We start from the raw sequence: 13125 nt of genomic DNA on the forward strand, positions 1-13125 counted from the left end.
CCACACATGGCTCCTACAATCACTGCAGCAATGAGCCTCTCTCAGGACCACCTCAGCCTCTCTCACAAGGTAAACACAGTTTGATTCTTCTACTCAGCCTTTTATGAGACCTGTACAGTTTGAGTCAGTCATTTCTGTAGAACAAATGAACTCATGTGTGTCTTGTTGTTGCAGCTGAGAAAGCCTGTGGTGGAGAAGCTGCGCAGAGAGAGGATCAACAGCAGCATTGAGCAGCTCAAGTCTCTCCTGTGTGCAGAGTTCCTCCAACAGCAGCCGGACTCCAAGCTGGAGAAAGCAGACGTCCTGGAGATGACCGTCACTGTGCTCACACGTCTGCAGCAGCAGCAACAGCATGGAGCTTTGGGTCAGGGCTACTCTAGATGTTCGCAAAAGGTGGCAGACTTCATATCCAAGGAGAGTCTGAAGAGCCAGTCCCAGAGACCTCTGCTCCTGTCCTCCACAGAGAGAACTCTCAGCACAGTCCACATGTGGTGCAACAATGACAGGAGTCAGGGGAGCGCCCTCTGGAGGCCATGGTAGAGCTGGGATATTGAGCATAATACATTTGAGCTGCTGACCAAATTGGTCAACATTAGCAACAGACAATGTCTGTGGTTCATCATGCTGGATTTTTGTATCTTTTATAAAGATGCATCTGATGTGTCTTATAACACCTTTTATAAAGGATTTTCTGTGTAATATTTGCAGAAACCAGAAGCCTGTCTTTTGAATGTTATGCCACTATTGTGAGGTTTTCCTGAAATATGTTTATTCCACATTGGAATGTATAATGAAATCTTGTGTGGCCCATGTGTCTGTTTGGGAGATGTGTTCATAATATGAATGTGACGGACTCACCTATTGAAAGGTGTCTGTTGTAGATTGTACTGTGTACAGCAGTCTGTGTTTGAACAGGCTCATTGATATGAGACTCATGTGCTGTTATGACTCTGAGAGTCAGCACTCATGCCTTCTGTGAAGAATTTACTGTTAGAAAACTAAATGAATGTATCTCTTCAAGCCAAGTGATGCGCATTAAAACAATCACAAAAAACAAACCCACTCTTTTTTGTCATTTTCTTATTAGATAAGTCCAATGTACACAGAAAGGAAATCAGATCAAATTAAGAAAATTAAGCAGGAGTACACTTCAGTAGCCTACAAAAAACTGAAGACACATTCTCAACACAACACAAATGAAACTAACTTATGCTAGTAAAAGTAAAAGTAAAGCAAATAGCTCACTTGGTATGGGGTTTGTCCACTGAAGGTTGGTGGTTCAAATCCCACTCGCAGTATAAACATCATTGGTAGAGTGGTCAGATCCACTGACCCACAGGTTGGCAGTGTGACTGCAGCTGCAACAGACGAATGCTGTCATTGTATCCTAGGGCAAGTAATTAAGTAAGCACACTTTATTAATTTATTTATTTCACAAAGTGCTTTACAGAGAGCAGGTACACCATAAAACAACAATAAGATTTTTCTAAACAGAAATGTCTTCAGCAGCTTTTTAAAAGAATCTACAGATTCAGCCACACACAGAACAGAGCAGAGCATTCTATGACTCTGAACCCCACTCACCCCCTGTGTCTGCTTACACTTGTGTGTGAATGGGTGACTGGTTCCTTGATGTAAAGTGCTTTGAGTTCTTTGAAGGTGGAAAAGCGCAATATAAAAATATGACCAGTTACCATGGTTAATCAAGGTATGGCATCCTTATTAGGTGTCATTTTTATTATTATTGTCTGTTCTAAATCCTGAAAAGCTCAAAATGAGGCAACAGCAAACTGTTGGTGTAATCGCTCAGTTGTTCAGGTAGGATCTATCGCAGTTCAGAACTAAAGAAGCAGTTTGGATGAGCTGCGAAGCATATTAGATCAAAACACAATTGTCCAAATGACAGAACTGAATTTCTCCTTTGCAACAGCAAATGTTTATTAATGATGACTCAGATTCAAATTTCACAAAAATTATGAGACGGCATATTTCCACTTTTTTTTTTTTTTTTTATCAATTATGACATCCATAAACAAGAAATATAAACATTATAATGACCTTTCCAAAATAAAGGTTTCCTGACATTGCACCCTTTACAGGGTAAAAACACAATCACAGGTTGTTTAACACTAACATCAATCTCTTTTGTTAAACATAAATTAAATTACATTTTGTGGTTCACAAATTAACCACATATGTATTTGTTTTCATAAACTCAATCTTCAGTAGTTTGAATCATAAATTATTTTATGACAATATATACTTTTATACTTTGTGCCACAACCTCTTGCCTTGTCAATGATCTTTGTCCATTGAGTCCTTTTTGGTTTCTATAGAAACAGTGGACACACATCATCCTCTGCTTCAGGAAGGAGCTGTAAAATATCCCGTGAATATTTGGAGTAGCCGTTGTGTAGCAGGATGGTTTTCCTCAGTGTGAATAAAGACAGTGTTTTGTCCAGCAGTTCTGACAGTGAGATCCCACTCCATGTATGCTGCTCAAGCAAAGTCTTCAGCCTCTCCAGTTTACTGCTACATTTCCTCTCCAAGACAAGGAGCTTACACCTGAGGGACACAAATACATATTTTAATTGTTACTCAACTATACATAACCATGATTTTTGTAATAATGTGTATGATTTTCATTTGTTTTACATTTTTTTGTCATGCAAGAGTTTTCTATGCCTTGAGATGTTGATTTTAATGTTGCATTGCAACTGAAAAGCCTGCCTGTGTCTTGCAATTTTATCTGAATTCCTTTTTAATTATTAAAAAAAAAAGTAAATAAAAGATTTGAGTGATCATTTTGTAAGAAAAGCATTTAATCTTACCTAAAAAGCTGTTCCTTGATGCTGTCCTGCATATCCAAATCTGAGTACTGAACCATTCTGTGGTTTCTGTTGGTCCTGTTTGTATAAAGAGATGATGAGTCTGGTCCTGGTTCCAACGCGCTATATTTAAGCAGCTCATCCTGATGCTTTAGCCAACCACAGAGCAGCATGGGCGGGACAATGTGGTGAATGATGTGTGTCCCATGGAACAGGTGGGACCCTCAGAGTTCGGTGGGAAAGTGACTGACCTCAAGTGGACATAGAATATTAATGTACTTTAAAAAAAAAAAAAAACTGAATATAAATGACCAATAATGTGATATCAATATTTGTAATACAATGGCATTTTCAAAATGTTTGATAGGCTGTAACATTAACTATGGGATACTTGAGCATCTGCATTATAATTATTGAAAATCCTTGCACATTCTATCAACACTTAGTTTTTTTTAATGATACCAATATGCAGAGACAATAGAAAAAAGCAGAACATACATGTATACAGTCATGACAAAGATAATAAAAATACATTACAATTACGTTACACGCACATCTATCTATCAACATTTTTCAAGTGAATTTCAAAGTTAAATGGATAGGATCTGTATCATTTTAAAGGAGACATTATTTTAGTAATAAACTATAAACAAAAACACAGAACATATATTGATTATTATTTTACTTTTCATTGTAAAAAATAAACAGATCTTTTGACTTCTGAAGACCTGCCAGTCTTCATGGTAACATTTCAAAAGAACTAAATTTTAATTTACATAAAAACTCACTTTTAGGTAACATGTTCCCATTTAATTAATTGATGTACCTTTGCATCCCACAATCTTCATATTTTAGTTCTGTCCATAAAAAAAAGAAAAGTTGTAAAAAATATCTGGTAGCTTTAATTTGTACCACAAATTAATTTTGTCAGGTTACAGTAACTCACCTTTATGCACCAGATAAGCCTGTGTTTGTCATCATATCATATCATCTTTGCACTGTTTCCTTATGACCTCTTGTACCTATGATATACTGTATTTATATTATGATATTTGTGTTTTACTTACTGTGCATACTTTTATATAATTTATTTATTGATACTCATCTCTTGCTATTTTTTATGACACCTTATTTAGAAGTTGATAAATGTTTTGGTTTTTTTTGCTTTTATTTTTTACTCTGTAGTATTGTAATGTAATGTGATGTGTGAGCTACTGTGTCCAAGTAATGTCCCTTGTGGATCAATAAAATCTGAAGTACAGTACAGAGGTAAGGTACAGCTTTAGTCTTCCACACCACACATGCCCGAGATGATTTATTGGGACTATGGCAGATGGGAAGCCTCTGAGAGTGGACACACTTCTATTGTGCTGAAAACTGTGGGAAACAGTTCCTAGCACAGGAGCCAGAGGAGCGGGTGTGCTCTCAAAACATCATAACTAAAGATTCATCAAATGTGGAGGGCCTGCAAATCAATGCAAATGCAAATGATCTAAACTCTGAGGCTTGCTTATGCTTCTTCATAAATCATTTTAAAAATTGTGAATACTTTAAATGATTCTTGAGCAATGTTATGTGCCAATTCTCGCTCTGCTCATGAGCATGATGATGCTGTTCTCATGTATATCTTTTGCACTATGTTAAGAGGTGTGCTATATTTATAGCTGGAACCCTATGACATTTTTGCTGGCTTACAAGTGAAAAAATGCATCTTTGTTTCATGCCATAACAGTTTCAAAGGCATGATTATGGTATCAATTTATGAAACCACATGTGACGAGGTGACTAATGGAGCACACTTCTTTTGTTAGTGCGGTGAAAGGCAGAGTGTGGGAAACCAGAGGAGACACACTCACAGCCGCAGAGGGATAATAGATGAAGACCTCTGACCTGAGCACACAGGTCTCATGGGACATTCACCACTCACTCTCCCTCACTTTTACACCAACTTTTAAACTTGTGTTGTTCGTGAAGAACCTGTATGTGCAGAATAAACTGTTGGAGTGACTGTACATGTCATAGTTTAGTGACTTCTGTTTGAGGTTGAGATGAAGAGGCGTGTGCAGTGTCCACCTGCTCCTCAGAGCTGACCTCAGGCCACAACAGCATCTGCCAAGCTCCAGCTCCCATTGTCAGTGCTGCTCTCTGATTGGCTGAGAGTGTGAGAAACTAGTCCCAGTCCTAGACCCACACATTCATATGGAGATGTGGCTCTATAAATATGAAGGCTGAAAGAGCACACAGCAGACTCTCTCCACAGAGCTCTACAGCTCACATCCACACATGGCTCCTACAATCACTGCAGCAACAGGCCTCTCTCAGGACCACCTCAGCCTCTCTCACAAGGTAAACACAGTTTCATTCTTCTACTCAGCCTTTTATGAGGCCTGTACAGTTTGAGTCAGTCATTTCTGTAGAACAAATGAACTCATTTTGTGTCTTGTTGTTGCAGATGAGAAAGCCTGTGGTGGAGAAGCTGCGCAGAGAGAGGATCAACAGCAGCATTGAGCAGCTCAAGTCTCTCCTGTGTGCAGAGTTCCTCCAACAGCAGCCGGACTCCAAGCTGGAGAAAGCAGACGTCCTGGAGATGACCGTCACTGTGCTCACATGTCTGCAGCAGCAGCACAAGACACACTTCCTGTCCCAGAGCCTCATGAAGAGCTCTCAGCAGAGCCACTGCACTGAGCTGCACAACCACAGCAGCAACTGCAAAGACAAGAGTCCAGTGAGCAGCGCCCCCTGGAGGCCATGGTAGAGCCTGCACCTTGCTCAGACTGACAGTAACTATAGACCACACTGGTCTGAGATCCTCAGAGTTCTTTTGCATTTAAAAATCTCTGGGACTGATGTTTTATTTTAAATAGGAAATGTTGCATTTCCTGTGGAAATGTTGGTCAAGACTGGACTGAAGATATTTGAATTCAAGAAGTTCTTCAACTGATAAGTTGTGTCTGATTCAAGACATTTTCTTCTGAGTTAGCAGAAGTCATGGATTGTCAACAATATATTTCCTATGGAAAGCATTTGACATATTTAACTTTCATTTGAAAGACACTTTGTCATACATGTTGTATGAATCTAAATGATTGTCTGTTGTTTTAAACAAAAGCAAATGCCGCACATTAGTTTTATAATGTGGGCATGTTCTGCTGTATGTTTTTTTTTTTTCTCTCTGAGAAAAGCTGTGCATGATCCAGTGTAAACTTGGTCAGATATATTTTATATTGTATTTGCTCCTTTGATTGTGAAGGCCTCTAATGTACCTGTGTCACATTGTGGTGACAGCGTGTCAGTGGGACCTGTTGTAGGGTCTCTTGTATTGAACTTGTTGAGGAAGTCCATATTGGTCTGGACCAGGATTAACTGTGTCTTTTATAAAGACTGTGTCCTCTGCTCTGTAAGAGCACTGTGTCTTGTACAAACTACAAGCTGCTGTTGTGATGCATCATCACCTATTTTTAAATAAAAAGCCAAAATACATACAGTTGTGGACTGAGATGATTGACAGTAACACAAAATGATACTTCTATATTTAAATTAAACCTTCTGCTTGTAATGAGTGTCGGCTCATGATGACACACAAACAGAAGCAAAGTGTCAGCAGTCACCTCGATTCTCTTTAAGTCTCACAAATCTGTTTAGAAATCCAGGGGTATTAATAAACATGAGCTCAAAGAGTCAAATCAACCGAAGAAATCCGCATTTCACAGTTGTATGCAGCTAAAGCAGTCTTCCTGAAAATGTGAAACAGGCCTCTCATCAGACAATGTTCAAATCCAGTTTCAAAACTGTTCTCTTTAATTATGCATATGACTCTATTTATAACTTTATAAAATGTATATTTATCTATTATTATCAGTGAAACATCTGACCAAATATAAGCCATGTAAGAGTTTGTGTGCCCATGACATTTAAAATAAATTGTAGTAAGTGATGAAACAGGTACTTCTGACGTCAGTGCTCTACACACACAGATATGTTGTTGAGGTAAATTTAGGAGAAAATATTTCAAATATGGTTAGCCAATCAGAGACTTTCCCTCCAAGTCCCTAATGATGTTATCTCAAGTCTCCATAAAAGACAAATTTAAAAACAACAGAGCTTGATGTTCATTAAGCCTAAAGTTAAACCATACTAATTGAGATTAAATTTAGACTAAATTTGGCATTCAAAGGTACATGTATTTATAGTGACCCTGGGGTTGGACCACATTTGTGTGTGTGTGTGTGTGCATAATTAATCTTTATTGCATTATGATTTAATATACTGAGTGAGAAGACAATGCAAACTGCACTTGAGCCTAAACACGCCTTTTTCTAGTGATCCTTTTAATTGCAATGATAATATTGCAATAATAAATAAATGAGAGAACATCATACTACATGAAAATAATTACAATATTTATTGATACTTGAAAGTGATGATGCATCACAACAGCAGCTTGTAGTTTGTACAAGACACAGTGCTCTTACAGAGCAGAGGACACAGTCTTTATAAAAGACACAGTTAATCCTGGTCCAGACCAAAAGAGACCCTACAACAGGTCCCACTGACACGCTGTCACCACAATGTGACAAAGGTACATTAGAGGCCTTCACAATCAAAGGAGCAAATACAATATAAAACAATATCTGACCAAGTTTACACTGGATCATGCACAGCTTTTCTCAGAGAGAAAACAAAAAACATACAGCAGAACATGCCCACATTATAAAACTAATGTGCGGCATTTGCTTTTGTTTAAAACAACAGACAATCATTTAGATTCATACAACATGTATGACAAAGTGTCTTTCAAATGAAAGTTAAATATGTCAAATGCTTTCCATAGGAAATATATTGTTGACAATTCATGACTTCTGCTAACTCAGAAGAAAACGTCTTGAATCAGACCATATAACTATATAACATGTAACTATAGACCAGTGTGGTCTATAGTTACTGTCAGTCTGAGCAAGGTGCAGGCTCTACCATGGCCTCCAGGGGGCGCTGCTCACTGGACTCTTGTCTTTGCAATTGCTGCTGTGGTTGTGCAGCTCAGTGCAGTGGCTCTGCTGAGAGTTCTTCATGAGGCTCTGGGACAGGAAGTGTGTCTTGTTCTGCTGCTGCAGACGTGTGAGCACAGTGACGGTCATCTCCAGGACGTCTGCTTTCTCCAGCTTGGAGTCTGGCTGCTGTTGGAGGAACTCTGCACACAGGAGAGACTTGAGCTGCTCAATGCTGCTGTTGATCCTCTCTCTGCGCAGCTTCTCCACCACAGGCTTTCTCAGCTGCAACAACAAGACACAAAATGAGTTAATTTGTTCTACAGAAATGACTGACTCAAACTGTACAGGCCTCATAAAAGGCTGAGTAGAAGAATGAAACTGTGTTTACCTTGTGAGAGAGGCTGAGGTGGTCCTGAGAGAGGCCTGTTGCTGCAGTGATTGTAGGAGCCATGTGTGGATGTGAGCTGTAGAGCTCTGTGGAGAGAGTCTGCTGTGTGCTCTTTCAGCTTCATATTTATAGAGCCACATCTCCATATGAATGTGTGGGTCTAGGACTGGGACTAGTTTCTCACACTCTCAGCCAATCAGAGCGCAGCACTGACAATGGGAGCTGGAGCTTGGCACATGCTGTTGTGGCCTGAGGTCAGCTCTGAGGAGCAGGTGGACACTGCACACGCCTCTTCATCTCAGCCTCAAACAGAAGTCACTAAACTATGACATGTACAGTCACTCCAACAGTTTATTCTGCACATACAGGTTCTTCACGAACAACACAAGTTTAAAAGTTGGTGTAAAAGTGAGGGACAGTGAGTGGTGAATGTCCCATGAGACCTGTGTGCTCAGGTCAGAGGTCTTCATCTATTGTCCCTCTGCGGCTGTGAGTGTGTCTCCTCTGGTTTCCCACACTCTGCCTTTCACCGCACTAACAAAAGAAGTGTGCTCCATTAGTCACCTCGTCACAACTGACCATTTAAATATCTCTTCTAGAGCACTGTGGCCTGTTCAACTCAAGTTTATCTCTTAAGATTCTGAACCTTACAAACATCAGTTATTTTTAAACAGCCTTAAATAAATACATTATTCTTATTTAGTTTTTTACCAAAAAATGTTACAATAAAAAAATAAGGGTTTCGAGAGATTGCCCTTGTGAAGCAGTTACCAGATAATTTAATAAACAATTAAAACAACTAAGTTTTCATTTTTAACACATATATTGTGTCTTTATTTGATCACAGATATTCTGACCATACTGTAGGTGAACAGTGAGACAAGTCCTGACATGATCTGGTTAAAGCCGGTGCCAGATGTGTGTCATGTGACATGTGTCTTTAGTCCTGAGTAAAAAGTGTCCCTCTGTTTCCCACACACTCTTTGTGTTGTGGGTGCACTGAACCATGAGGGGCCTGAGGAACAGATGCCCCCAGTGTCGTCATGGAGACACACTCTGACATCATCACGCACTTGGAGGGAAAGTCTCTGATTGGCTAAAGTTTTACATTTGAAAAGTGCATTCACAAGTGTAACTTTTTACGAGTAGACTGGAAGGCCTGTTTGTTAAACACGTTGCTGTGAACCTGTTTTTGTTTCTGTCTGTGTGCAGTCGTCTTCACTCGTCTACTACATGAGTAGTGTTTATCTGAGCTCTTCATTAACAGTAAAACAAAGTGTGAGTCACATGACCGAAACAAGTATTGTTCTATCCAAATTCTTCTGTTTAATGTTCTGTCAGGAATAAAGCCCATTCTCTCTGTTCTTCTGCTGTTGTCTTTATGTTAATTATTTTAGCCACACAGTCTTTTACAAACCTCTCTTTTCCAACTAATGGGACAGAATGGACCTCAGATGACTTTAAAATGTATGTATTGTTCTCTTTTTCATGTAGTTGTTTTGTATTTTCTGGCTAACATTTTGTCAGAGCTGATGAAGGTTTAAAACACTAAGCAGTCTTTCACTAATTCCTGTAATGCTCTCTTCACTAAAGGATCACAATGGTGGAGGTCTACTTTCAGAAAGGCTCACACAACTAGAGCAAAAATGTTGGATTTGTAACACTATTTGAAGTGAGGAGAGGACACAAACTGCTAATTCATACTCAAAGAAGATATATGTAATTACAAAAGAAATTGATTTTTTAAAAATTGATTTTTTTTTGTCTGTGTGTGAAATCACCTCCATATGGAACAGGGCTGACTTTGAACACACTCATAGGTACAATATCTCCCCTCTTCTGAAAATCATGCCATAGTGTTGTATATATGTTACAGGCAACTACAAGTCATTCTATAAAATGCCTAGGGAGTTTGATAAAGTGGAGAATCTCTGGCAAAGTATAGCATTTCATGTCATGGAACGCAAATACACAAGAACACACCAAAACTTGAATTTAATAGATAGCCTTACATTAGCTTTATTAAAATTTTGATGCCCTGAGTCATTGTTTTTGGATATCAGCTACTCTGTTCCTCAAAAATCTTCATTATTTACACAAAATCACAGTTTTCTTGCTTTAGATGTTCTTCACCCAACACAACCTTCTTCCATCTAGATCAGTGGTCACCAACCTGTAGATCGCGATCAACAGTTCGATCTTTGCCGTGTCCCCGATAGATCTCCAGTTTAATTCAACAATTTGTGATACTAGATGTGCATTGAAAGTGAGCACTTACTTTGGTTTAACTTATCTGCGTGAGGTGGTCTTTTCACAAATGAAAATCAACAAATCCAAGCACAGAAACAGTCTGACTGATAGGCACCTCACAGATTGTCTCAGTTTAGCTGTCTGCAACTATAAACCAAACTTCAAAACATTGCCCAAGGAAATTCAGACTCACTCATCACCCTGAGTTTGATAATAATAGAACTTCTCTCATTGACCCTTAATGCTGTTTAGTGATCAAATTTGCACTATTTTGGTTGCTTTCACTGCATTTGGTTTGCATTTTGTTTGTATTGCAGTTGCACATTTTTTCTTGCAGAAAGTGTTTTAGTCCCCATTTTGTAATGAGTGTTCCTTAAGTTACCATATTGAAACAATAAAGCTGTCTGGAACTATAAACATGATCACTTTTGTTGTTATTTACGTTCATGTTGGTAGATCTTGCTCTTTTCTCGGAAGAAGCATGTAGATCTTTGTCTGAAAAAGGTTGGTGACCACTGATCTAGATTGTGATGTCATACTCGCAGATGGGGGCAACAGAAAGTGTTTTTTGTTTTTGTTTTTTTATTGTTCTTGTTGTCATTTTTTGTATTTTTATTATTGACAATCCATTGCTTTTGTACCAATAAATACATTTTTAAAATGTTCTAGCCATTAAGGGATGTACAGTAAACACATATTTCCATGTTAAACTGAAAGTAGGCTGCACTGGACAATTGAAATTATTCCTTTATGGGATATCAGTTCACATACTGAAATCTATCACATTCTTGCTGCTAGAGATGTAAGGATATCTTTGTTCAAGTGAATGTTATGAATCATGTGGGAGTCCCAAGGATTTTGGTAAGATTAAAAATAAACTTTCTCATCAGTAAATAAAACTAATGGTATGAACTCTTCTTCCAAATTGTTTGTTATTGATTTTTAGTTACTGAATCTCCTTTTAAATGGTCAGTTGAGGTGACTAATGGAGCACACTTCTTTTGTTAGTGCGGTGAAAGGCAGAGTGTGGGAAACCAGAGGAGACACACTCACAGCCGCAGAGGGATAATAGATGAAGACCTCTGACCTGAGCACACAGGTCTCATGGGACATTCACCACTCACTCTCCCTCACTTTTACACCAACTTTTAAACTTGTGTTGTTCGTGAAGAACCTGTATGTGCAGAATAAACTGTTGGAGTGACTGTACATGTCATAGTTTAGTGACTTCTGTTTGAGGTTGAGATGAAGAGGCGTGTGCAGTGTCCACCTGCTCCTCAGAGCTGACCTCAGACCACAACAGCATGTGCCAAGCTCCAGCTCCCATTGTCAGTGCTGCGCTCTGATTGGCTGAGAGTGTGAGAAACTAGTCCCAGTCCTAGACCCACACATTCATATGGAAATGTGGCTCTATAAATATGAAGCTGAAAGAGCACACAGCAGACTCTCTCCACAGAGCTCTACAGCTCACATCCACACATGGCTCCTACAATCACTGCAGCAACAGGCCTCTCTCAGGACCACCTCAGCCTCTCTCACAAGGTAAACACAGTTTCATTCTTCTACTCAGCCTTTTATGAGGCCTGTACAGTTTGAGTCAGTCATTTCTGTAGAATAAATTAACTCATTTTGTGTCTTGTTGTTGCAGCTGAGAAAGCCTGTGGTGGAGAAGCTGCGCAGAGAGAGGATCAACAGCAGCATTGAGCAGCTCAAGTCTCTCCTGTGTGCAGAGTTCCTCCAACAGCAGCCGGACTCCAAGCTGGAGAAAGCAGACATCCTGGAGATGACCGTCACTGTGCTCACACGTCTGCAGCAGCAGAACAAGACACACTTCCTGTCCCAGAGCCTCATGAAGAACTCTCAGCAGAGCCACTGCACTGAGCTGCACAACCACAGCAGCAACTGCAAAGACAAGAGTCCAGTGAGCAGCGCCCCCTGGAGGCCATGGTAGAGCCTGCACCTTGCTCAGACTGACAGTAACTATAGACCACACTGGTCTGAGATCCTCAGAGTTCTTTTGCATTTAAAAATCTCTGGGACTGATGTTTTATTTTAAATAGGAAATGTTGCATTTCCTGTGGAAATGTTGGTCAAGACTGGACTGAAGATATTTGAATTCAAGAAGTTCTTCAACTGATAAGTTGTGGGTGTGTTCTGCTGTATGTTTTTTTTTTCTCTCTGAGAAAAGCTGTGCATGATCCAGTGTAAACTTGGTCAGATATTGTTTTTATATTGTATTTGCTCCTTTGATTGTGAAGGCCTCTAATGTACCTGTGTCACATTGTGGTGACAGCGTGTCAGTGGGACCTGTTGTAGGGTCTCTTGTGTTGAACTTGTCGAGGAAGTCCATATTGGTCTGGACCAGGATTAACTGTGTCTTTTATAAAGACTGTGTCCTCTGCTCTGTAAGAGCACTGTGTCTTGTACAAACGACAAGCTGCTGTTGTGATGCATCATCACTGCTACTCTGAGCCAACTGAATAAAAGAATGAAGGTTATCTCATGAATTACTCAGAGCTTTTCTTTTCTCACTCACCAGTCCTTTACTAAAATGGTTAACTGTAATTGTTATACATCTTCTAGTGGCTTCCATACATGTTCTGAAATTACAAAGAGTAAATACAAAATTTAAATTTTAATTAAAAAACATAATCCTAGACCAGGTTGTAGA

At 39.3% G+C, this 13125-nt stretch overlaps 4 protein-coding genes across 4 annotated transcripts; 3 read left to right on the plus strand and 1 right to left on the minus strand.

Moving 5' to 3' along the window:
* LOC110174479 (transcription factor HES-5-like) lies at window positions 1-540 on the plus strand. Its single transcript, XM_020940586.2, has 2 exons — window positions 1-69; window positions 175-540. The coding sequence occupies exons 1-2, from the start codon at window positions 7-9 to the stop codon at window positions 538-540; spliced, it is 429 nt and encodes a 142-aa protein (XP_020796245.1). The 5' UTR covers window positions 1-6.
* A 4556-nt stretch (window positions 541-5096) lies between these two features.
* Window positions 5097-6075, plus strand: LOC110174468 (transcription factor HES-5-like). The gene is made up of 2 exons (XM_020940574.2): window positions 5097-5174; window positions 5281-6075. Exons 1-2 carry the CDS (start codon window positions 5112-5114, stop codon window positions 5581-5583), a joined length of 366 nt encoding a protein of 121 aa, XP_020796233.2. The 5' UTR covers window positions 5097-5111; the 3' UTR covers window positions 5584-6075.
* Window positions 6076-7764: 1689 nt separating this feature from the next.
* LOC110174457 (transcription factor HES-5-like) lies at window positions 7765-11570 on the minus strand. The gene is made up of 2 exons (XM_020940563.2): window positions 8205-11570; window positions 7765-8098 (listed from the first exon to the last, which is right to left on the minus strand). The coding sequence occupies exons 1-2, from the start codon at window positions 8265-8267 to the stop codon at window positions 7796-7798; spliced, it is 366 nt and encodes a 121-aa protein (XP_020796222.1). The 5' UTR covers window positions 8268-11570; the 3' UTR covers window positions 7765-7795.
* Window positions 11571-11927: 357 nt separating this feature from the next.
* LOC110174435 (transcription factor HES-5-like) lies at window positions 11928-12599 on the plus strand. The gene is made up of 2 exons (XM_020940541.2): window positions 11928-11996; window positions 12103-12599. The coding sequence occupies exons 1-2, from the start codon at window positions 11934-11936 to the stop codon at window positions 12403-12405; spliced, it is 366 nt and encodes a 121-aa protein (XP_020796200.2). The 5' UTR covers window positions 11928-11933; the 3' UTR covers window positions 12406-12599.
* Window positions 12600-13125: the final 526 nt, after the last annotated feature.

This window comes from Boleophthalmus pectinirostris, unplaced genomic scaffold, assembly GCF_026225935.1.
Source record: "Boleophthalmus pectinirostris isolate CB_2022bp ecotype Guang Dong unplaced genomic scaffold, ASM2622593v1 HiC_scaffold_3, whole genome shotgun sequence".
Taxonomy (NCBI): Eukaryota; Metazoa; Chordata; class Actinopteri; order Gobiiformes; family Gobiidae; genus Boleophthalmus; species Boleophthalmus pectinirostris.